We start from the raw sequence: 25,546 nt of genomic DNA, 5'->3' as shown, positions 1-25,546 counted from the left end.
CCTGTCAGTAGAGGGTTAGCACTAACTACTGTGCACGTGCAACATGAATGGTGTTGCCACACACCAGCTATCATTATCCGTCGATAAAGAACTCTCCACCTAAAAGCTTCATGGCTTCAAACTTCAATAAAAGGCTGTTGATCCCTGGCGGTCCGGTCATTGCAGTCCCCGACGGCCGTCAGTCACCGCGGAAAGGTACCCCGGTGAATTTTTTCGCGAGTGTGTTCGGTTTCAGCAGTTTCGAAGTTCGCCACTTTTTCAAGTGCCAGCCAGTGCCATGTACGTCGGAACCAGCAGCATAATTGGCACTCTGGTGCTGGTGGTCCTTTTGGCACCCCAGGATAGCTGCGTGGTGGCCACCCTTGTGCCACGTCCCCAACCGCCGGCGTACTCGTACGACGGGTTTGGGGCGGGATTTAACGGTGGCGGAGCGGTTGGAGGGGGGTCCAGCCAGGGATACCTGGGGCTGGGACCGGTTGGAGGTGGCGGACAACCCGCGATAGTGTTCCCCGGACCGAACGATAAAACCAGCGCGTTTTTTGGATTGCTGAAGCTGCCATGTAAGTTGCATTGTTGATATTTTGATCCTTTTATTTTTGGAATTTAAAAAATTAAAATAAAAAGAAAACACAACAAAATTTAACAAGTTTTTTTTTATTTTAATGGTGCACATCAACCAGTGCATTTTGTACCAAGATTTTTGTTTCACTCATTTAGTTTCTTAAGAATCGACCGATAAATTTTTTTATTCATCCCCTAAAGTTCTGTCTACAAAATAATTTGCAGCAAGGTTTGACTATAATTTTGACAAATTTGGTATAAGAAGACAACTACTTCATTGATTGCTGTGCACCCTTAATACTTAAGTTCTCGGGTGAGTTTTCAAAAAGCCGTAAGAGCCACTTTGATCTCCGATACTAATTTTCGTTTAGCTCCAAATTGAAAGTTAATTTCATTTATTTTAAGTTCAGGGCACTTCAAGGATGTATAGATGAACAATCTCTAGCATTTTTGAAATTGGTTTCTCGTAAGTAGGTCGAATACCGAAGCAAAAAGGGCTTTGTTTACCAATGGCTCTTACGTCCTTTTGAAAACAAATCCGAGAGTTGTATTGTTAATTTGATTTTGGTTAATCGCGGTGGATTTTCTTGAAATAATTCGAACTGTCAAAAATCCACCAAAGCATCTACCACATTGATCGCACAAAAAACTGTGGTAGAAAAGTATCCACCGGTAGATGCTTTGGTGGATTTTTGACAGTTCGAATTATTTCAAGAAAATCCACCGCGGTTAACCAAATTAAATTAACTATGCAACTTTGAGCTTTTAAATTTTCTTTATATATTTAACTAAATTTTAATAAACAGCAATTTTGATTTTACGGCATCTGAATTTCACGACTATTTCACAACACTTTAAAACCTACCGTAAATAAATGCAATAATGTGTAATGTAAGAAAAATTGTAGTCAACACAGAAAATATTCATTGCAAGAGATTTTTGGGAATACAATTTTGTAAAATTTTGCATACAGTATGTAAAAAAAGTATTTACACCCCATGGGCACTATGCACAGTTTATGATGAAACATGCTACAATTTAAAGTTTGACAGAAACCTAGTACTACGTTTTGTTCAGAAGCTCATGCCGAACATTTTGCTACAAATAGCTCATGAAAAGATGTTTTCTATAAAAAGTTATATAACAAATACTATTACAAAAATAAAAAAAAGGTGCAAAAAAAGTTTGTACACCTTTCGAAAAATTAACATAAATAAAGTAAATTTGTTGACAAATCACCATAAATCCAGTCCCCCAACTCCAAATAGGCATCTTTGACTGATTAAAAAAATAATTTGGATTGAATATAAAGTTAACTAATTACTCAGAATAAAAGTTTATATAACTCTGGAAATTCTATATAAAACTTATCTAAACATTTTTTGCAAACTTTCAATTGAACTAAATGTCAATATATTACCATAAAATTGCTAAATAAACATTCTGGAGTGGGTATATCACCGTTTCGGGGGTCTTTGTATCGATAGAATAGATTTTTCGTTGGAATTTCGTACCAACCCGAAATTACGTCGTCGGAAAATCCGCCGGTATCCGAACCGGTCCACAATTCACAAGTCAACCTATGTGGCATCGGAAAGGGCATAAAATTTCCGATCTTTTGATACCCAGACATCTAGGTTTTCTATAAAACCCACGTTTTTAAATACCTAGGCAAAAACGTTGTTATGGTTTCGTTTGAGCAATCTGCCAAAAATGTATGGAATTTCGTAATTTTTGTTATCGTGGATCAAACTTACTTTTTGCCCAGGTATTTAAAAACGTGGGTTTTATAGAAAACCTAGATGAATGGGTATCAAAAGATCGGTAATTTTATGCCCTTTCCGATGCCACATAGGTTGATTTGTGAATTGTGGACCGGTTCGGATGCCGGCGGATTTTCCGACGACGTTATTCCGGGTTGGTACGAAATTCCAACGAAAAATCTATTCTATCGTTACAAAGACCCCCAAAACGGTGTTATCCCCACTCCAGAATGTTTATTTAGCAATTTTATGGTAATATATTGACATTTAGTTAAATTGAAAGTTGGCAAAATTAAGATTTGATAAGTTTTATATAGAATTTCCAGAGTTATATAAACTTTTATACTAAGTAATTAGTAAACTTTATATTCAAACCAAATTATTTTTTTAATCAGTCAAGGATGCCTATTTGGATTTGGGAGACTGGATTTATGGTGATTTGTCAACAAACTACTTTATTTATGTTAATTTTTCGAAAGGTGTACAAACTTATTTTGCACCTTTTTTTATTTTTGTAATAGTATTTGTTATATAACTTTTTATAGAAAACATCTTTTCATGAGCTATTTGTAGCAAAATGTACGGCATGAGTTTCTGAACAAAACGTAGTACTAGGTTTCTGTCAACATTAAATTGTTTACATGTTTCATCACAAAATGTGCATAGTGCCCAAGGGGTGTAAATACTTTTTTTACATACTGTACATTTATAAGCTTAATTGACGATTCAGCTCTCCTAATTGAACTGAGATTTCGAAAAAAAATATAATAATAATATATATGCCAGATTATCTCTCAATCGCATGACTTCCTAAATGAAAAAAATATCAAAAATATTATCAGTGAAATAAATGATTTTTTTCTTTGGCGTGTTTCAACACCAAAAGGAAAATTTTGACCAGTTTAAAAAATTTAGAAAAACATATATTTTAAGCAGCAAAACAATTTGACATTTCTTTTGCTGAAATTTCAGTTGTTTGACAACAATTTTACTCAAATTTGAGTGAATCATCTGTCAATGTGACACACAAAAATTAAATGGAAATATAAATTTTTGTTTAATGAAATTTCGGTTGATGAAAATTCAGTTAAAATTTATTTAATTTTAAGTGAAGCAATTTATTGTGTAGTACATTGTTTTCGTTACATATGAAGAATGTATGACAAAAGTATGAAACCAGATTTTGGAGACTTTCTTCAAAAGCAGGGAAGAATTTATTTTTGAAAAGTAAAAAATTAAATATTTTTGAAGTCAGATTTTTTGAGGAACTAATATGACATTGAGGACAAATTGAAAAATGATAGAAAGCTTGCAAAAATATTGAAGATGCAAGACTTTTGTTCTTTTTTGGAACTGTTTATGTTTGAAAGAATAGAAAAAATCACTAGAGTATATCCAACAATTTTTTTTTTGTTTTTGATAAATTAGATAAAAACTTACAAATTATTTTAAAATTATGTCTTTTTTAAATAAACTGCTCATGTTTGAACGAATGGAAAAAAAATCTCACAAAATTATTACGGCAATCAAGGATGTGATGTTTTTTTGAAATATTAGCTTCCATAATATTTTATTAGTCAGACTTTTAATAAAATCGCTGCTCATGTTTGAAAAATTGGCAAAAACTCACAAAAATATTATAACAATCAAGAAAAGTTTGTTTTTTAAACCGAAAAAAATATTCAAGAAGTCCCCTTTTTCAAAGAACTGCTCACCTTTGAAAGAATTTGAAAAAAACTCTCCAAATCATCGAAAATGGTTTATTTTTAAAGAATACAAAATCTCTTAAAATATTTCTAGCAGTCTGACGTTTTCTTTTTTAAATAACTTCTCATGTTTGAAAGAATGGGATAATTAGCAATATTATTCTAAAAAAAATATGTTTTTGCTGAATAGAAAAACTAAAAAAAATGTTTGGAAGTTATTTTATTCAAGTGAGAAAATATTGTTATACAAAAATATCAAGAAGTTTATTATAATTATTAATAATTGCTTCATTTTTCAACATTCGACCTTATGTCCTTCGACCTTTTTACGCACATCCTTGAAAATCACAGCTTAGTAACTGTACAATGTAATGCCGCAACAACGTTGCTACTGAAAGCAAATAAGTTTTAAAAACTAATATCCATGATAAAAAATAAAGTTATAATTGTGTTATTAGGGTAGTCAATATTTGTCAAAGTAATTAAACTTTATCCCAATGTGAAAAACAAACAGTGTTGTAATAAATTTGGAAACCTTGAAATCAGTATGAAATTCAAATCATGAGCTAATAAAATATTTACTTCAAAATGTATATAAGCTCAAACATAAAGTAAAGCATTAAACATTTTACAATCTACCAACAGACATCCTCTGCTACTTTGCGGCCCGCGGCGAGTGGCCCCAGTACCCGCCGCACCTGCAGGGCGCCGTCCTCGATCTGGGCCGGCACGTGTTCGCCATGAACGACTACGGACTGCGGAACTACTGCAGCAAGCACTACCCGGTCAACCAGTGCCACCGGCCGTGCTGCTCGTACCCAGGTGAGATGGTTTTAATTGATACAGATGTTGACGCTTAAGCATAGTTAAATCGAATTAGAATTTAGTGAATATTTTTAAATGTAACTTGATATGGTTCAAACTTTAAATTATATCAAATTTAAGCAGCTAAAACAAGTTGTTTTTATTTAACCTAAAATTATTTTACTAAGCATCATTTTTTGCTTGAAACGCAGGTAGATTTAAGAAAATACCTTTGACTTTAATCATCATTCTCTAGTTTTTCCAATACCAATAAGTTCACCAATAGTATCAACTACGACCACAACGACGGAAGCACCGACGACCACTTGCGTTTGTACTTGTGGATAGAATTCAATATTCAGTCTAACTTGTTTGCTTTATAGAAGTCAAAATGTGTAATGCTTAGTCAGAGTTAGAAATAATCAATTTTATAAAACTTTTTCGCTTTTTCAAAAATAATTAAACCGTGGAAAATTTGAGCTAAATAAAACTATTTTTTTACCATAATAACTTCTAGCGCCAGATACGTATTGAATAAAGGTAGATTTGAATACAATTAGCTTAAATTCTGAAAAAAATATTTAGTTTATTTTCTAAAAAAAATTACCTCCCAGTGTTTCCAGTCCTGATCCGACCCGGCACCGCGTACAGCTTCGAGGACATGCCGGCCTATCCAAACCGCAAGGTTTCGAAACGTCCGCCGGGAAAGAAGCCGAGTAATGACGACGCGGAAGTTCTCGAGGACGCTGGCGAGGAGGCTCCACCAGCCGAGGGGGAAGAGGAGGAAGCCCCAGCCGACGAGGCTGCCGAGGGGGAAGGCGAGGAGGAGGCGCCCTCGGAACGGCTGCAAATACCCCGCAAATCGGCCATCAACGGGTTGGAGGACAGGATTTCCTTCGTGCCGCTGCGGACCACCAAGGCCCAGAAGCTGGACGACACTGGCCGTGCTGCCGGGGTTAGTGGCAAGATACAGCTGCCCGGCAGTGTTGCCAGTGGGGTGCCGAAGTGAAGCTTTGAATTTGGTTGAAAAAAGTTTAAATTTAACATTAACCATTGTCGCGATTGTCGCGTAAAAATTAATCAAATAAATCAAATATTGAATACTGCACTGACAATATGTACCTAGAACACACTCTACTTTAATAACGATTAGTTAATAAAAGTTTGTTTCATTATTCACAGTCCAAAATCTACCTTTTCCCATCGATCGGGAATTTCTAAAAAAAAAAATGACAATTTACGTTTCTATGAGTTTTTAAATCAAACGTTTATTTTCATGAAAAGTTTATGATTACCAACATAAGACGAAAAAAAATTATTGTCTTTTGCATGGAACATTTTTATTCTGGTCCAGAATTGAACCAATTGTAGATCCAGCGTGCAATGCACCAGCATTCATAAATTGTGAACACCAACGATGCTTTGGAAACTATTGCATCCGTTATGTTAGCAATAATGCTTATACCAAGGGCACTTGCAATCTTTTTTGCACCCCAATAAGTGGCAACTCCCTTAACCACACGTACTGAATAGTTTCTAAAGGTTCTGAATATTTTTACTCTAGCACTTATCGGTCCACCAATATAAAGTCGATTACCAGGATCATAGATATAACCACTCGCTAATGTATTATTCTGGAATTGTAATTATGAAACACACGTTAATATCAAATAATGCTGTAAAGTTATTAACCTACCCTCCCAGTGCTTCTTTCCATGGTGAACAAAAATGTCAGCTTTCAAACTTTACTTAATAAAAAGGGTCCAAACTACCACGTCACGCCGCTTACAGAAGGCAAATGATTTGAAATAATCTGAGGTCGCCTGAAGTTGCGAGCCCCCGATGCTGAGCTCGACAGTTTAGGATCATGTTTGAAAGACACTCGAAAAAATATTCACGTTGAAGTTACGTGGAAAGCTATGTGGTATTTTTCCATTATTGATGATTTCTACATGTTTGTTGTAGTAAACATTATAGTAACCTTCTAGTACTAATGTGATCTAATTTCAGATTTTTTTTGTCTAAGAGAAAAAATAAAGAGTTCTAATTACAATTCATATCAATGTTTTATTGAATTTTCCATTGCTAACATTTGAAAAATGGCCCAGTCCCTCATGTAACCGAGTGGGAAGACTTTCGCGCACACTTTTTTCAATATTTTGCTTGTTTTCACATTTTCTTCTAACCAGACTTTTAAGCGAAGATGGCGTTACGAATGGTGCGTGCCCGAAATGTCAAAATCGTGCAGTGGTACCACAGACAAACAGACATGAAAGTCGAGGTCACTAGCTTGTCCCAAAAATATAACGATCATTTTTCAAAAATTTAAAAGCATGGTGAATATCTTTCGGATTCACCGCCAGAGGCGCCCTTATGCTGCTCCAATACCATGGCACACTTTTTTTTTGTAATGTTGGTACTACTACGTGATTTTGACATTTCGGGCGTGCACCATTCGTAACGCCATTTAAATTATAAAAAAAATGCGTAAAGGCATACTCTGGGACAATACAAAAAATACGACATACTCATTTTTATATAAAATATTGAAAATCTAGATTTTGTTGTAAGGGTCCTTTAAGCTATTGTCTTTCATATGTTTTTAGGACCTGTAAAAAAAAACTCTAGAAATCATAACGAAAAACACAGCCACAGTTGTCACAAGAAAAAATGACATCTTCAAAAACATTAGTAAAGTCACACTTCTAACCCCAACAATTTCTAAAATTTTAAGAGTTCTTCTTTCCAATGCATTTTAAAGATTTAAAATTGGCGGGACCCGTGGTGTTGGGGTAAGCGTGCTTGCCTCTCACCCAGTCGGCCTGGGTTCGATCCCAGACGGTCCCGGTGGCACTTTCGAGACGAGATTTGTCTGATCACGCCTTCCGTCGGACGGGGAAGTAAATGTTGGTCCCGGTTGGGTCGTTAGCTCAATCCAGGCTGTAGGAGTCGTCTCCCTGGGTACTGTCGCGGTGGAGTCACTGGTAGGCAGTTGGACTCACAATCCAAAGGTCGTCAGTTCGAATCCCGGGGTGGATGGAAGCTGAGGTGTAAAAAGAGGTTTGCAGTTGCCTCAACAATCAAGCCTAGTTTCGAGTAGGAATCTCGCAATCGAGAACGCCAAGGCAATGCTGTAGAGTGAATAATGTAGATTTTTTTTTTAAAAGGTTGGCGCCTGTATTAAATATTAAATGTCAAAAAAACATTCTGTGCAATTCCATAAAACACCCCTTGAATTGGATTTTTTCAAAGAAACCCTTCATTCCCGGCTGAAGAGTATAACACTGCGGATTTTGTTGAATAGTTGCCTGTTGCTTCGAAATTTGCGAAATAGTCCTGGCTGTCAAAATGCTTATGCGCCCTTTTCAAATTATGCTCTTGTCGTGAAAAATTGAAAGAAGTATGTAATGGAGCGTTCTTTTATTACGTAACACAGTTGAGGGAAAGGGAGGGGGTCAAAAATTCAATTTTTTTGTGTTACGTAATAAAAGAACGCTCCGTAAGTATGCACGATACAAAAATAAGTGGATCGACCACCGACCAACCATGGACATTAAAATAACCTTAGCTAACCTTAGCTAAAACAAATTAGTAAATTTTTAGAAATATAGGTTAGAATTTCAGATTTCATAAAAAAAAAACACTAAACAACATTTTATTGATGGAAGAACTTTATTCAACGTTTGTAGCCAAAATTAAGCACATCATTTTGGCTTAGAATACCAATTGTAGGCCCAACGGGCGATGCACCACCCATCGTAAATGGCCAGCGCCGCCAGGGCCCCGGGAATTATGCCCCCGGTTACGTAGTTACTCGCGCGCGTTCCCGCGTACACGGCCAAGGACCTCTTGACTCCCACGGGAGCGGCAACCTTAAGCGTTGTCCTGATGCACGTGGCACGGAACGCGCTTTTTGCTGCCGTCGATCCGGCCCAAACAGCGGCGGTCTTGGCCGCCCCAACCGTGACAATTGCCCCACGAGCCATCTGTCCAGCCGAAGGGGCGTTCTTGGCAGCTGTTTCGACCTAGAATTAAATTGTGCATTGATTGAAGTAAGTACCAGTTGATATCAATCATGAATTAGTTATATGACGCAAGACCTTCTTTTTTAACACCCAAGCTCGAGAAAAAGGGGGAATTTGTATGGAAATTCCCCCTTTTTCTCGAGCATGGGAGTTTAGGTGTTTATCAAAGCGTTTTTCTAACGGTGTACAGTAAATCTATAACTTTTCTTCTCCACGTATTCCTTTAAAAAAAAGGTTACAAATCTGGAAAACATTTTTCACCGACTCACCATCTTATTCACTGCGCAATTTTCACAAAACTATCCAAAGAAAAGACCTGCACTCCACTAAGCCACTTGCAACCAATGTCCGTATATTAAGAGGTCCGGCTGAAAACGTATTGGTCTAGTGTTAGTAAGCGAAAAAGTGTCAACATTCGCGATGCCTCTAGTGATGACGTCATACCGCTCTGGCTTCCACAGGGCGGTATGGGGATTTGATGAAAAATGCTATTTTATTTATAATTAATGCGTTTTTAGTAAAGATTTGACAAAGCACAGACCAAGAAATGACATTTTAACAAAAATGGCCATAATCCAGAATAACCGGAAGCCCTCAGGGATGTTCCGACAGGGAAACACATTATGGAATCTTCCGAATTTGGGAAATGTGGATATCGATATTCATGGTTTTCGATACCGCGCAGGAAAATTGATTTTCATTCAAGGTGTTCATAATCTGTAATGAACTGGTGTCCTCAGGGATGATTCTACCTACGACAGGGGTGCTCAAAGTTTTTGAATGGCGGGCCAACCTTGCAGCTCACATGAGCTTGCGGGCCAACAGTAAAAAAAAGATATTTAAAAAAAATAATTATACTATTACAATCTACACGACTGAAAATACATTGATCAGCTAAAGGTTTTTTTTACATTTTTCCAACGGTTTTGTCCAAAAAATCAACAGAACTTAAAAAATGCAAAAAATATCCGTTAGCTTTTTTTTGCAATTTGCATGCCAAAACAAACATTGAAATCAAATTATTTTTGTTAGAAATTTACATACCACTGGCTGGAAAAGATCAAGGGAAAAATGAAAAGAAGGTATTTAACTGTTTTTTTTTTATGTTCCTTAAATTTTAATTGTCATTTAAAAAAGTACAGTTAATGTTGTTATGAGTTCAAATCCCGAAGTGGTAGGTATTTAAGGGCAAAATGAATGTGAGGCACGCCCCAGAAAAAATGATGCGTTGAAATTTTTTAAGAATTATCGAATACCTGCTTTTTTTTAATTTCTACTTAAGTATAACTTGAACTCATTTCCAAAAATGTCTGATTTTTTTTACGAAATTACAATTTTGAATCACATAGAAACTTGTATCAAGATAGATTTTTCTACAAAATATTTTTGTCGTATAGTTGGGAACAAAGCATGGATAAACTATTTCTTTAAAATGAACAAAAATAAAGTTGTCCTCAAAAAAGCTTATACTAAACCTACTATTTTAGTATTATGAAATCTTTTTAAATATGGGTCAAAGGGCCACTTTACACGATCTTTCAAAATGATTCCGCGGGCCACAAAAATTCACCTCGAGGGCCACGTTTGGCCCGCGGGCCATACTTTGGTCACCCCTGTTCTAGAGGTTCTGATGAGAGAAGATCTCTACAAAACGATGTGAGTTTCGAAAAAGCAATGATTTCGACATAATCAACCACGGTTCAGATTATAGATTTTTATTTAATTATCTGGTTCTCTGTAATACTTAAAAAGATTAAAAGATCAGATTCGATAATTTCATTTATTTTTGAATTGGGAATCTTAACTGATACTTAAGTGAAACGTTTAGTTACGCAGTCAATTACAAAAAAGATGGTACCAGTAGTAACACGAGTAGTAGCGTAGGATGTTCGAATTAGCATTAACTTTCACAGCCCAAGTCCCAGAACCGTCGCCGACGAAGACGACGCCATCAGTTGCCACCACCACCAATAAATGAACAACACCTCCGGCGGTAGCAGAATTTTCTGGCCGCTGTCACCGGTCATCTTTTTCATGGGCCAGACGCCGCCGTATTACGACTGCTCCAAGTGCATCACGTGCAGGGGCGCACCACGGCCGTGAAGGTGCTGCTGATTACATAGTAGAACCTGCTGCTGCTGCTACTGCTGGGGTTGCATCGAAATGTTCAGGAAGAAGTAGCTACGATCGGTTCCACCACCATTTCATCTATCAATGTTCCCAGACAGACATATCATATCATTGGCTTCAACGGCTCAAAAACTACTGCCACAAAAGTTTGGCAACTGGTTGCTTCACGGCAACGGCCACTTCCTTCCCATCTGATCAATTATCAGCATCGTGCTCTTCCGGACCGAAACGCTTTTGTCCAAGCTACACGACCGGATTCCATTTTGCTGTCACAGCTGAAATAAATTGGATGTATTTAGTTGATTTTTCCTACTATCAACAACCAATTGTGTTTACCTTCTTGCTGAGCTTTTCATCCAACTGGCCAAACGTTCCGGCAGGTTCTACGCCGCACAGGTTCTTTGGAATCGGCTTAAAACTAAAAATTTCTAAAATTCCCTTGCACTTGGCAACCAAAACAAACGGTATGACGTCACAGCCTTTCTGTTCTGCCAGTGCACGGAGGAAAATACAGTATAAAATTGCATTTCGTAACAAAACCGAGCAAATTTTTTTTCTATGCGTGCTCTCACTAATACAGCTATAGCAACATAGCCCTACCTCTTTAGAATGGATTACATTGACTTGCAACGGGCAACTGATAGAAATCATTCACCACAACCACCACGACTTAGCCGAAGCAAATCAAATTGCTGAGCCAGCCGTTACGATGTCAAACGGGTAAACACAAAAAACTAACACCAACCAAAATTGCATGGATGAACACTTTCTTATCTCAAAATGATTTCAAGCAAAACAATGTTAATAAGCATATGTGGGTTTGTAAACAATTAATCAATCTTGAAAATTCTAAATGTAATCATTTACTGACGTGAGCTCGATATACTGCGTGTGTTTTTTTTTCAAATCCACATTGGCCCATTCACATAGTGTTGCATGATTTATGTAATCAATCGATCCATCGAACTCCAATTCATATTTCGATGCCTCTGTGCTCTCTTGTACTAAGCTTGCTGGTTTTCCTACCTAGTTAGCATAAGAGAGCACAAAGGCATCGATTTATTCAAATTTTGTTATCATGAATCACTCTCTATAAATCTCTACTATTGCGTTTCACCTTCGGTTTCAACAAAGGATTCAATGCAAACGATTGATAAGGATTACTCAATAATATCGTTCTAGCTTTTTTGCGCGAGTACAAAAAAAAATGCTTGAAATTCCGCGGAGACAAGCGCGACAAAAAAAAGCTGGAACGAGGTTTTTGATCGCAAAAATTACAGATTTGATCAAATCGAGTTCTGCAAAATTGTAGGATCATCTAGACATCCTTACAAATCCCGATTGGTTGAGTTTTGCACGACAACCAACGAGTTGATGTTACAGACTTACATACAATTTTCACAATAACATAGTCATTACAAAGAGAATTGACTTCTGGTCAAGTTCGCTTAGTTGGGGAAGAAAACTTAATTAAGGGGCCAATTATCAAGGTCTTTGAGACAAAAGGGGTAATTCAGGGTGGCCACCAGATTTCGATTTTTAATTTCCCGGTTTTTTCCCGGTTTTCTTCCGACACCAGAAGGAATTTTCCGGAATGTTTTTAAACCAATAACAATGTTTTTTAGGCTAACGTTAGTATCAACATACTTTTTAAACGCATACATTTGGTTCAAAGTTTGAATTCCTCAAGAAAGCTTTCAAATCTTGAGTAAAAAGCAAGTAAGTGGTAAACGAAGCCGTTTTTATCTGTTTCCAATCCATACCTCTAATTTCCATATTGATTGGGATTTTTATCATCATGCATGCAGATTTTACAATTTCAAAAAAAAAACCTTTTTGCCTTGCTCACCTCACTGAGGCAAGGCTATAAAATCACTCGAAAATTGAACTTCTTAAATATACCTTCTAGATATACCTTCATGTATACATATCGACTCAGAATCAAATTCTGAGCAAATGTCTGTCGGGATGTGTGTAGACATGATTTTTTTCCACACGATTTTCTCAGAATTGGCTGAACCGATTTTGGCCGGGTCAGCCTTATTTGATTCGTTTTGGGGTCCCATAAGACCCTATTAAGATTTATTCGTTTTAGTAAAGTATTTAAAATGTTATGCTAAGAAAAAGATTTTTGTATCTACAAAAAAAGGGTGATTTTTTGCATAACCTCAAAGGCCAAATATTTTTGTTTACGTGCGAGAGTCGCGCCAGATGCGAAACGCCCGGTTGCCACATTTGCTTCAAATGAGAGTCTGCCTGTTTTCTGGAAAAGTCTGTATCAGGTATATATTTTTTTCATAAACTTATTTTCATTATTACTTTGTAAATGTGAGGAAGGCACCAACCACCTAATGGTGGATTAAGAAACGTTTTTTAGAATAAGATAATTATTACTAGAATTTATTAATTTTGTAGAAAAGATTTGCAAAAATACATTGTTATCAATATTCATGTAAATGCTCGTTAATTATCTTTGCAAAAGGTTTTGTGAAATTCTTCCAAGAATTATCACTTCTTGCGATTTTTTTTTTGCTAAAATTATGTGAGTACTTTCTTTTTGCATCATTAGTCCAAACAAAAATTTATAAACTTTGGCAGCAGTGCCATACAAATGTAAAAAAATCGGTGCCTTAAAACTTTTTATTATCGATTTAGTACCTTTATAATTTGTTTGGCTGAGAATCTCAAATATTATCAAATTAATAAAATAATATTTACAAACAGAAACACCATGATACTATTATTTTTAAGTTAAAATATATTATAATTCAACATTTCTCAACCCTTTCTAGGCTAGGTACCCCTTTCCGTGTTACTTAAGGTGCTGGTACCCCCTAGTGTTCATAAATGAAATTTTTCGTTTGTATGAGTTTTTTTACATTCGAATTCACAAAGAATGTTGTTGTTAATTTAATTATTTCTGGCAGCTTGAACCTTCTAGGTCATTCGCTGCCCTATTCACGAAGAAAGAAACCTGAATTTTGAAGTATTTAAAAATGTCGTAAATCTTGTTTCTAGAGTTGTTTAAAAACATACACACAACGTCCATATACATTTCTTCAAATCAGTTTTCTTAATAAAGCTTCAAAATAAAATGTTGTACCCTGTTTTTCTTTTAAACTATCTACTGAAAATGCCTTTAAATTTGGAGATATTCCTTTGGTAAATTACATTTTCGTTGACTTTTTAATTTCTACAAACATCTCCTATAATTTTATTTTTATTTTTTTTATGTAAATTTCTGATGAAGGACGAATTGTTTTTGAAACAGCTCAAAATATACATATACATTTTTTTTTTTTCAAAAAACTGTTTTAATTTCAGATTTAAATATGCTATTTTTTTTTTTTTTTTTTTTTCGAATCACGTCCATTGCACAGTGGGAAAAAAGGGCCCAAAAAATTACCGAAACATGATTTCTCGCAAACCATCGATTGCTATATATCAAAAGCTTCGTTTTTGCACCAGGAACTATATTCCGTTGAAAAATCGCACTGCACGAACCAATGGCCGGAGTACTGGCCACCGGAAGATCCGGATTTTTGCAAATTTTATTTAAATTATTTAATTGTAAACTGATTCGCTTTCTTCAACCATGAATAGTCACGCAAAACATTCATAGAATAATATAAAATACCTAGGACCCATCGGAACTAGTTCCACCGATCTCCGGTGGCCAGATCCGGAACCGCTTTAGGAAACAGCGCAATCTAGCCATGCGACGTATCAAACTTATTGATTTTGGATGGGGAGTATCCTTAAGATGTAGTTTTATCTCCTTGACCGGTTCCCAGGTTCTCAGGTGGCCACATCCGGAACCGGTTTTCAGAAATTACTTTTGCGACATGCCAAACATTAAGGCTTTAAAAGAGAGAAAAAAAAGTTGAGACATCTTTAATTGAAGTATGCCAAAAACCGGTTCCAGCTGTGGCCACCAGAGAACCTGTGAACCGGTTCAGGGTGCAAATGACCAATTCAGATACAATTCTCTTTTAAAATCTTAAAGATTGACCTGTCGCAAGAGTGGTTTCAGGCGTTTTCCAATTATGGTATCCGGATGTGGCCACCGGAGAACCTGGGAACCGGTCAAGGAGGTAAAACTACATATTAAGGATACTCCCCATCCAAAATCAATAAGTTTGATACGTCGCATGGCTAGATTGCGCTGTTTCCTAAAGCGGTTCCGGATCTGGCCACCGGAGATCGGTGGAACTGGTTCCGATGGGTCCTAGGTATTTTATATTATTATATGAATGTTTTGCGTGACTATTCATGGTTGAAGAAAGCGAATCAGTTCACAATTAAATAATTTAAATAAAATTTCCAAAAATCCGGATCTTCCGGTGGCCAGTACTCCGGCCACCGGTCCGTGCAGTGCGATTTTTCAACGGAATATAGTTCCTGGTGCAAAAACGAAGCTTTTGATATATAGCAATCGATGGTTTGCGAGAAATCATGTTTCGGTAATTTTTTGGGCCCTTTTTTCCCACTGTGCATTGGGACTGGCAACACCAGTCAACTGTTCGGAGCTCCTCAAACTTTTCGATTTTTTCGCCGTAATTAACAGTGTTTATCCGCGAGTTTGCTGCTCCAGCATGCCAAGGGCCGGCCATGGCCGTGGCAGTTCGAGTGCGGCCTCGAAAAACCCGCGAAGTTCATCTACCGGCAGAGTGCAGAAAGGTAAACATACCAACGCCGCATCGACCGCCATCGCGCACGGGAGCGTGCCCAGTGACGTCACCGATCCATCGTTTTTACACGTGTCATACCGTCCACGTGTGTCCCCAGTACGGACGAGACAATCGACCCGGGTATCCGGAAGCACTTCCGACCAGCAGCAGCAGCAGCAGTCCACCAGCACCACGACGACAACCACTTCCAACGTTCCCACCAGAAACGAATTTGAGATTCTGAGTGGAGAAGAAAACAACACCGCCAGTGACAGCAGCAGTGCAGGCGACGACGATGACGATGATGAACTTGCGCGCAAGCAAGAAAAGAAGAAAAAATGCAACTCTCCGAAGGAACGACGTCCACCTCCAATTTTTGTTTTGGAAACGTTGGCAGACGATATTGACGAGTTGCTTGAGGGTCTCCAATATTGTCTGAAAATTAGTAAAACTTTAGTGCAAGTTATTACGCACAATAAACTGAATTTCGACCTGGTGGTGAAGAAGTTGAAGTTGCGAAACTTCAAATTCTTCACATTTGATCCTGCAGAGAAGGTCCCAGTGAAGATCGTCCTTCAGGGATATCCGGACCGCCCGATCTCCGACCTGGAAGAACACCTGTCGGGCATCAAGGTTAAGCCTCGAGAGGTTAAGGTGCTCTCGAAATCGACAACGGTGACAGGTACGTACACCTTGTACCTCCTGTACTTCGATCGTGGGTCCGTCAAAATACAGGACCTACGGCGGATCAAAGCACTGGACGGCTTCTTCGTGACGTGGCGATTCTACACGAAGAATCCGACCGACGCAGCGCAATGCCACCGCTGTCAAAAATTTGGACACGGTTCAAGAAACTGTAATCTTCCGCCCCGGTGCGTAAAGTGCGGTGAGACCCACTTCACCGAAAGGTGCAATCTTCCGCGGAAAGACCAGCTGGGGGAAAACACCCAGCAGCACAAAGCGCGCATCAAGTGCGCGAACTGCGGCGGAAACCACACGGCGAATTTCCGTGGCTGTGCCGCGCGGAAAAAGTACCTCGAGGAGCAGGACAAGAAGAAGAAAGCGCCAGCGTCCCGCCAACCTCCAAAGACTTCGAGTACGAACGCTGCAGCAGCTGGCGGCGGAGCGGTTCCATCGACCAACCCAGCGTTCCCTCCCGGTTGGGGAGGTTCGTACGCTAGAGTAGCCGCTTCTGGGAGCGGTACTTCACCGGGACAAGCAGACGTTACCGGAGATGACCTCTTCACGCTTCCCGAGTTTTTCGCTCTTGCTGGAGAGATGCTCACGCGCTTTCGTGCCTGCCGGAACAAGGCAGAACAATTCCAAGCTCTTAGTGAGCTGATGATGAAATATATCTACAACGGATAAGCTGCCTTGTGCAGCGAAGTTTTTCGACGTCAAAAGACAAAACAAACTGTGATCTAGTTTTAAGCTTTTCTATTTCTATCCTTTTCCTTAGCAAATTTCGAAGGTTTTTTTTAAAATAATTTTTCCTTCTGTTGGCAAATCCATTGTTAGAATATCCAATTACATCAAAATGAACTATAGTACAAATCATAGTTGAAAGGTACTCCAAAACTCTATTAGGTTATAAGAATTACGAAATTGTGAATTGATTATTTACTAATAAAAACTAATTGAATTGAATTGAAAAAATATGCTATTTAATAGTACTTTTTTGAAGTTGTAGCTATTTTCAAATAAAAAATAATTCTATTTTATCTCTAAAAAATAAAATGGTTGACAAAATTCTTTACTGCTTCCTTTTTTTTGAAAATTTTTGATTCATTCTTTTGTTGCTGAGATACAGACCAAGAAAAATATTTTAAAAGAGTGTATTTTGTGTGACAATTTGAGGGAAAAGTCTTGATCTTTAAATTTAGAGAGATATTTACTGTAATGATGTTTTCGTACCATGAGATCCATAATTTTCACTTGCAAAAAAAAATCCTTATTTTGATTTTATGCAAAACTAATATTTTAGCAGAGAAAGTTCGAATTGAAAATATCCAAAATATGAAACATTATATATTTTTACCAACATGGTAGTAAATGGTAGTTGGCACAATTTACAAATTTGAAACAAATATTCGTAGAAAAAAAAACAAGAAAGCTCAAAAACGGTGCACTTTACTTCAAATTCTTAAAATTTCTAAACGAATGCAAATTATAGATTTATCATTCAAATAATTTTTAAACACTTTCTGATTGGTCAAAAACAATTCGCCCGTAATTCACTGCACCTTAATTATGGTTGTTAATTTTTTGCTTCAAATCAATTTGTTATTATTTTTTTCTCTCAAATATTTTGTTTGGGGTAAATGTCCGCCATTACGAAGTTTGTCTTTCGGACCCCCTGAGACCGCTCGTGGTACCCCCAGGGGTACATGTATCCCAGGTTGAGAACCGCTGGTAGAGCAAACATTTTGCTTTATTAAAAAAAAACAAATTCGCCAAGAAAAAAATAACATAGGATACAACAAAAAAAAACATCCAAAGCCAAGAAGCATGAGTCTATTACACAAATTCAAACATAGTTTTCTCGAATTCTTAATTGGATTGAGAAAAGAACATATTGAATATAAAAGGCTTTTGTCAAATTTTAACTAAACTTGAAATATTTTCCCGGTTTGTCAGTCGAATTCCCGAGTTTTTCCCGGTTTTCTCCAGGTGGATAAAAATCCCTGTTTTTTCCCGGTTTTTCCCCGAGGTGGCCACCCTGGGGTAATTTTATGATCTGCACGGAAAAAAATCCGGAAAGGTTCATCGAAAATTGCAACGAAAAACCGCCCTAATTCTCCAAACAAACTTTGATAAAAAAAAACTTGAATTTTTCAAACTTGACTACAAACCACAGACTGTCTGTGTACAAACTACACTCAAACCCCGATGGTTTGACACCAACTGTTGTCAAACGAACGGGGTCAATTTTTAGTTAGACACCCCTTTTACACGGAGTTCATACACACTATCAAACGTTTGTTTTGATAGTGTGCGTGAGCGCCGTGTAAAAAGTGACAGTTCGTCACTTTTTAGTTTGACTTTGACCAACCAAAAGTACACACTAAAAAAGTGTCAAACGAAAAAGTGGCCCACCACCGCGGGGTTAAGTGTACAAACTTTGATAAAAAACTAGAATTTTCTTGAATTTTAGAAAAAATCGATGAATTTTAGAACTTTGTTGAAAAACCATTCGGCTCGGTCTAAATATTTTGAATAAATTCATTCTCACATTTGAGAGATCCAGTTCTTTGACCAGTTTGCCCTTTTTTGGCTTTTTTCAACTCACGACACAGAAATGAACCCGAATTCATGCGCTTCGTCACTGGACAGCTATCAGAAGATCAAAATTTTGCTCTTTCAACGATTTCAGTATCCGCTCGCCTGCGCAAATGACCGAATCGGTGACCAAATGGGCCCGCCTTGGGTTGGCCGCTACAGGCGCCGTCGCGACGGCCCTCGTCCCAACTATGGTTAGTAAAAAAGTACTCAAATTGGCCGTGGTGAAGGCCGGATTTCGCGTCGCTTCCGGTGCTCTCACTCCTTGGCTGCAGGTGGCCATGACCGGGTGGACAGTTTACGAAGCACGTGGACCAATCAAAGCAGGCTTGGAACGGGGATGGGACTGGTATCAACAGCGGGGACAAACGGTAAAAGGTGAGGAACAGAGTGATGAGGAGGAAAGTACGCCGCCTACTACGGAGGTGATGTTGCTGTCTAAATTGTGATGTCGAGGAATAAAAAACTTATGTCAACTTTTAAAACTTGTTTTATTTAAATACTTTTTTGAAGGCCTTTCAAGCCGCAATCTTATTGAATTCAATGTACTTCGGGCACATTTCGTGCTGTCCCACAGTAGGGTAATAGTACCAATTGTAAGCCCATCGCCCCAGCCGATAGGTATCGTAGACGGCCCATGCCGTAAATAGCCCCGGCACGATTCCCTGCACAATGTAGTTATTCAGTCTGGTTCCGATAAACACCGCGGTGGATCTTTGCATTGGTAACGAAAGGGTGCTCATTGCGCACAACGAGTTCCGGATGCACCCGGCTCGAAGTGCTTCCTTAGCGACACGAGAAGAAATGGCCCCAAGCCACAGATAGCTCGTAGTTCCGGCCCCGGCTATGGCCACCGTCGTTCCAGCAAGACTTCCCCATGAGGGAGCTTCGTCCGCCTAAAAAGAATAATTTGTTAACCATTGGCCTCCTTGGATATTTCCCTGGAAACAAACCTTAATTGTTTCCTCCCCGGAAGTCGCAAGTCCCACGATTGCATTTCTGGACTTCTGGTAGCAGTAAACTGTTCCATCGCGGGCCAGCTTGGCTCCAGTTCCGGCCCACTGGTACGTCGTACTTCCAACGGCGCCCAACGCCGTCGTCAATGAACTATCGTTCGCCGGCGTAGATTCAATCTAAAATCAAAAATTAATTAGCCTACACCTCAATAAAACCATTTCCCCCCCGAGACACAAACCTGAGCCGTTTTGTCCTCCGAAACCCCCGCCAGACTCTGCACGGCGCTCTTCGACTTCTGATAGCAATAGACGGTTCCATCGCGGGCCATCCTAGCTCCGGCTCCGGCCCACTGGTAGGTCGTTCTTCCGACGGCAGCCGCAGCCGAGGCCACGCCGGAGGCTGTGTCGGCCATTGCACTGCTCTTTTGGAACTGCAAGCTGTAATAGTTTTGGTTTAATCCAGAACTCCCAACATCGTTAATCGAGTCGGAGACTGTATTTCACTTTCTGTTGAGTCAAAACATAAACAATATAAATAAATAAAAATGTAAAAAAAGCTTCTGTAACATTTATTTATATTAACATTTTATTTCATATTTAAAAAAAAAGTTTCGTTGCGAATATCTTACGAAAACTAAACAAGCGCTTTTCAAAAGGTAGTCTGCAAATTCATTTTAGTTGAGTCAGCGAAAATGAACCATCGGTATCCGTTTGCGTTGGTATGTGTTTTAGCCTTGCTTTGATGCTCGCACACATGGCTCTTGACGCGCCAATCTGTAACGGAAACGTGTGCTGAAATGAATTATTGAGAGTCTTCATGCGCAAGCATGCTTCTAAAACGGCATATGCATTTGGATGAAAATTGGGTAAAAAAATGTATATGCATTTGCAAACATTAAATCTTTATTAAATATTAAACTCGATTTTATTTATTCTGATCTGTTTCAAGGGTTGTATTGGGGACAGTTTAAGAGCAATTCCATGAAAAGGGCATACCCATTTGACATCGTTAAGACATCACTAATCTCCCTGAAATTTTAAAAGGTCGCTTGGACATATATAGGGGAAATTATCGTATCTTTGGCAGGTTAGGAACTCGTTCCTAACTCCATCCAATTCGCTGATTATCACTATTTAAACATCTAATTTTGCTCAACTTTTGATAGAAACTTGCTTGCTCACTTCTTATTGAGCTATTTATCACTCGATTTCAGTTGAAAACGTTTTTAATGAGCTGTTGTCAAGCGAATGTCAAAGTGCTGATATGGCAACATTAGAGGCACGCTAAAATTAGATGCTGTTCCCCTAACTAGTACACTCAAACCCCGATGGTTTGACACCAACTGTTGTCAAACTAACGGGATCACTTTTTAGTTTGACACCCCTTTTACACGGAGTTCACACGCACTACCAAACGTTTGTTTTGATAGTGTGCGTGAACGCCGTGTAAAAAGTGACAGTTCGTCACTTTTTAGTTTGACTTTGACCAACCAACGGGGTACAAACTAAAAAAAAGTCAAACGAAAAAGTGACCAACCACCGCACTATGGGGTTTCAGGCGGCCATAAATCGAAAAACTGACATACTCTAATTAATTTTTTGGTATTTTTTTTCGAAAATAAACATTCTAACTAAGAAAAATCCGGAGTTTGAAAGTTGTAGGTTCAAAATTCACTGAATTGCAGACCTTCAAAGGCGAAAATGGTAAGAAAAAACATGTTTTTTGACAAAAAAAATGATTATTTTTCATAGTTGTACTGTGTAGCTGTTTATATATTTTTTCCTGCATCATTATATATATTCAGAAAGGTAATTGATTCTACTTTTCAATAATATTTTACAAAACATACTTTTACAGGCTAAAAAAATAATAAAAATCAAAAAAGATGGATTTTTATTCAAAGTTTAGTTTTTTTCAACTTTGTTAATGGAGTACTTTTTTTGTGTGCATTTGTGCGATCTGAAAATTTTGCAGCTTAAAATTTGAACCATGTCCTAACTTGTCTCCAAATTTCAAAGTGCACTTATGTGCACTTTTTGAGTTATGCCATTTTGAACATTTTGATTCATGCAAGGAAATTAATGATTTCGCGTATACGCTTGGTTAAAATCACATTATTTACCTGCGGAGGCAGAAATGACGTACCTGCTATGTAAGTTTTGAAATTGATTTGATATTCATGACTTTGTTGGTACTTAGGTACGTTTAATAAAATTAGAAATTCCTATTCTAAGTATTTTACAGAAACGATTCGTCGAATATTCGTATCAGTTCGTTGTTGTGTTCTTTTGAAAGTATGGATAATAATACCGTAGTGTCCCTGTACGATATAACGAAGCACTATTCTGAAAACGTGAGAACTGCTTTCGAGTATATTTGTAAGAATTACAACATTGCAGAACCATCACATGATCAACTCAGGGGAAAACCACAACCAAAAACGTGGACGAGAATCCATACAATGTTCCATAAAATAAACCGTCTAAAATTCTAAAACACCGCCAAAATCAAATTTTAATTGGAGGGGGAGGGGGGGGGGTGTCTTCAAAGAGAGGTGGATTTTAACTCAAGAAAAAGGGGAGGGAGATTGAACGTAAATCAGAAACTTTAACATAGCATAAACCGCCATTCCGTGCATCAAATAGACAGAGCAAGAATATTAAAATTCGCCACTTTAATGCATGTGGCCTCAAATATATATATATGAAAAAATCGAAAATTAAACTTTTTTTTGGAAAAATATCAAATTTCATTTGTTTTCATTATACTAAGTACAAACAACACAAAAAAGTCACAAAAAAGCAAAAAAATAATTTTTGGCCGCTCGCTTATATGGAAATACCCCATAGTGCACCGGGGGTTGAGTGTATTTCAGCCAAACATGAGCACTCTAGGTATTCCATTGGGGCAAATTGGAAACAAAGTGTGAAGGTTTAAAAACCTTTACAAACACAGCAAATCGTAAAACGTCTGTAACCAAGCCAAAATTCAATTATTTTTCAAAATTTAAAATTCAGAAAGCAATTGAAAGGGTTGTAAAACTGCAACAAAATAAAGAGTGAAGGATCCAAATTGATTAAATGTAAAGGGAGTTACTATCATGTAAAAGTGTGAAGTTCTAAGATTTCTCCATTTTTTAGATAACTATTGACAATACAGTGGACTCTTTCGTTGTCGATATTGAAGGGACCGTCGAGAGCGGGAGTTATCATATTATAGAACGAAAAATCAAAGCAATCATCTTGAAGGGACTGACAAATATATTGACAGCTGGAGCAATATTGATATCGAGAAGATCGACAGCCAGAGATTCCACTGTATTTGAATTTTTCCTTCATCGCGATAGGAAAACTCTTTTGACTTGTGATATTATATAACTGCTGACAAAAGTTGGATTTTTCATTTGATGTTGAATTTTTCCTTCTGTGAAGAAGGATTCATTGTTTTGACTTGTGATAACTGCTGATTAAAGTTGAAATTTCCCCCTTAAGTAGACTTTTCCTTCTTTAATGAAGAGAAAACTCTCTTTTTCAAGACCCTAAATGTTTTTGGGGAATGAGCCATTCTGGGGGTTTGTGTAAGGCAGTTTAACAAAATAGATATTTTTCATTTAAGTGAATTCGTCAGGTGCAATCGCAAAAAAAATCCTTTTCGATTGCAAACTTTCTTCACCCGCGAAAGAGGGTGGAGACGAAACACGCAAAAGAAAATCGCTCCTGACATTTTCGAAAAAAAAAATCTGCAGAAGATTTTTTTGTGATTCTCATTGTTAACACTGTTGATTAAAGTAAAAAATGAAAACCAACATTGCTAGCACCACTTAAATGAGTTGTTTAGTTGTTTTGTTTGTTCGTCAGATCATTTTTGGACGTGTCACAATACACCTGCAAGTGTAGTAGAGAAATCGATGTTCCGCTGAATAATCTCAGTGATGATTTCTTCAGTTTCTTTTTACCGTGCGCGAGAGAGGAGAGCCAAGTTTCTTTCCGAATTTTTCTCTTGATAAACGTCAAATATTTTTTTTTTTCAATGAAAATTCTTCCATCGCTCACGTGTACATTATCGCTCGAAAGACAACTTAGATCCCAGATTGTAGATAATTTTATGAAATTCGAGTTTCTGAGCCAATTTCGCAATAGAAATATGTGTTTATTTTTACTTATTTGTGCCCTTTTAAAAATTGAAAATAAAAAAAAACAGAATCTGCTTTTTCTTGGGTATCCTTGAAAACGAATCTGATTTTTAATACATGTGAATCGTTCGATTTTTATTTTATTTTCGCAACTTGAAATCACGATTCTACAGAGCAACACGTGTGAATAACAATTTAAATCGAATTTGCTGAAAGTTTGCTAACCCATTCCCTAATGAGATATTTATTATTTAATTTCAGGTGAAAAAGCCTTACAGAACCTAAAACTGTGCTGTACTTTTACAAAAAAAAAATTTAATAAGCTTATTATTTTTGAAATTATTTCAAATGAAATCCCTTACATTTTTAGTGGTCTAAGCTAAAGTAGCGAAAAGCCAATGAATGTCTAGAAAATATATTGGCGTTGTCATTCAGAATACTAATATGAAAAATGCCGAACAATTTTAATTAATTAATAAATATTAAATAAACCTTTTTCGATATTGTTTCCAATTGCTGTGTTTGAAACTCAAACTTCATCCCTGTCTCCTCGATATTCAAGCTGATCCGTATCGATTAACAAATAGCAGCGCCAGCGCCTTATCGTGACTTAAACGCTATCTAATCTTCAATAAACCGCGTCACCCGACGGCAATGTTTTTTGTCCACCCACGACATTCATAATAACATGACCAGGAAATCCAGTTCTGAGTCAGTGCACCGTAAACCAGCACCACAATGTCCACGCAACTGACCGACCTCGTGCTGCAGGCGTCCACGACCGCCGCCACCGGTCTGGCACTCCTGATGGCCCGCGACGCCCTGCTCGGTGCCAAGTCCGCCCGAACCGAGCTGAAGGCCTTCACAATCCGGTGCACCGTCGGAGTGGTCCGGTTGCTGCGACTCACCGACAAGACCCGCCTGGCCGCCGTCCAGATCGGGGTGATTCTGTACCAGGTCGAGCGACTGCTGCTCTTCCACGGACTCAACGGGTACGTGCTGCTGCGCGTCCTGTCCGACCTGTTCCGAGCGTTCTACGAAGGGCTTTCGAAGTGGGTGCACCGTGCCAAGTAAATTTAAGAGTTTTGTAACTTTTATTCAAAGACATCACAAAATGTTCGATCTCGTTCTAACGCGGTTCCACGCCATTTAAAGCTATCTAAGTCTTGAGTGATTAGTAGTGTTACTGGTAACGATTACAATTAGTATTACAAAGTTTCTTTTTCACCTTCTCTCTTAGTATGCAATGCAATAAATATATAAATGCTCTATACTCTACGTTAGTAGCACAATAGTAGAATAATATTACTAGAGTTTTATTTCTTTACTTTCACAATGTTTGTTAAGTTTCGTCACAGAGGTTTGAGGTTGTGTTGCGTTTAGGTATTACTGACTGGTAATAACATGAGATAGGAATCACCCTAAAATTAGTGCCGTTACAAATCAAGCAAGTACATCTTTCAGTTTTACGCGAACAAAAACAGATAAATAATTCATAAAAACTGAGAGTTTAAGAGGC

The 25,546-nt window shown here is 37.8% G+C and overlaps 3 protein-coding genes across 4 annotated transcripts; 1 reads left to right on the top strand and 2 right to left on the bottom strand.

Annotated features, from left to right (window-relative positions):
• Positions 1–5,987, top strand: LOC120422349 (uncharacterized). Of its 2 annotated transcripts, none has more exons than XM_039585746.2 (3): positions 1–560; positions 4,676–4,852; positions 5,458–5,987. In XM_039585746.2, the coding sequence occupies exons 1-3, from the start codon at positions 278–280 to the stop codon at positions 5,841–5,843; spliced, it is 846 nt and encodes a 281-aa protein (XP_039441680.1). In that variant the 5' UTR covers positions 1–277; the 3' UTR covers positions 5,844–5,987. The 2 variants fall into 2 exon arrangements, with proteins under 2 accessions (XP_039441680.1, XP_039441679.1); XM_039585745.2 differs by having other exon boundaries at positions 6–560; positions 5,449–5,979.
• A 2,500-nt stretch (positions 5,988–8,487) lies between these two features.
• On the bottom strand, positions 8,488–11,638 carry LOC120422352 (uncharacterized). Its single transcript, XM_039585748.2, has 3 exons — positions 11,621–11,638; positions 9,129–9,201; positions 8,488–8,859 (listed from the first exon to the last, which is right to left on the bottom strand). The coding sequence occupies exons 2-3, from the start codon at positions 9,129–9,131 to the stop codon at positions 8,539–8,541; spliced, it is 324 nt and encodes a 107-aa protein (XP_039441682.1). The 5' UTR covers positions 9,132–9,201; positions 11,621–11,638; the 3' UTR covers positions 8,488–8,538.
• A 7,777-nt stretch (positions 11,639–19,415) lies between these two features.
• Positions 19,416–20,398, bottom strand: LOC120422323 (uncharacterized). Its single transcript, XM_039585716.2, has 3 exons — positions 20,134–20,398; positions 19,892–20,071; positions 19,416–19,834 (listed from the first exon to the last, which is right to left on the bottom strand). Exons 1-3 carry the CDS (start codon positions 20,305–20,307, stop codon positions 19,457–19,459), a joined length of 732 nt encoding a protein of 243 aa, XP_039441650.1. The 5' UTR covers positions 20,308–20,398; the 3' UTR covers positions 19,416–19,456.
• Between the last annotated feature and the right edge of the window lie 5,148 nt (positions 20,399–25,546).

This window comes from Culex pipiens, chromosome 3, assembly GCF_016801865.2.
Source record: "Culex pipiens pallens isolate TS chromosome 3, TS_CPP_V2, whole genome shotgun sequence".
NCBI classification, from domain to species: Eukaryota; Metazoa; Arthropoda; class Insecta; order Diptera; family Culicidae; genus Culex; species Culex pipiens.
This window is presented reverse-complemented; position numbering and strand designations above follow the sequence as displayed.

Coding starts and splice junctions, on each gene's coding strand:
- LOC120422323 (XM_039585716.2), bottom strand. CDS start 20,307: ATGGCCGACACAGCCTCCGGCGTGGCCTCGGCTGCGGCTGCCGTCGGA. Junction 20,072..20,133: donor CGGAGGACAAAACGGCTCAG/GTTTGTGTCTCG, acceptor TTTTGATTTTAG/ATTGAATCTACGCCGGCGAA. Junction 19,835..19,891: donor CCGGGGAGGAAACAATTAAG/GTTTGTTTCCAG, acceptor TATTCTTTTTAG/GCGGACGAAGCTCCCTCATG.
- LOC120422349 (XM_039585745.2), top strand. CDS start 278: ATGTACGTCGGAACCAGCAGCATAATTGGCACTCTGGTGCTGGTGGTC. Junction 561..4,675: donor TGGATTGCTGAAGCTGCCAT/GTAAGTTGCATT, acceptor ATCTACCAACAG/ACATCCTCTGCTACTTTGCG. Junction 4,853..5,448: donor GCCGTGCTGCTCGTACCCAG/GTGAGATGGTTT, acceptor ATTACCTCCCAG/TGTTTCCAGTCCTGATCCGA.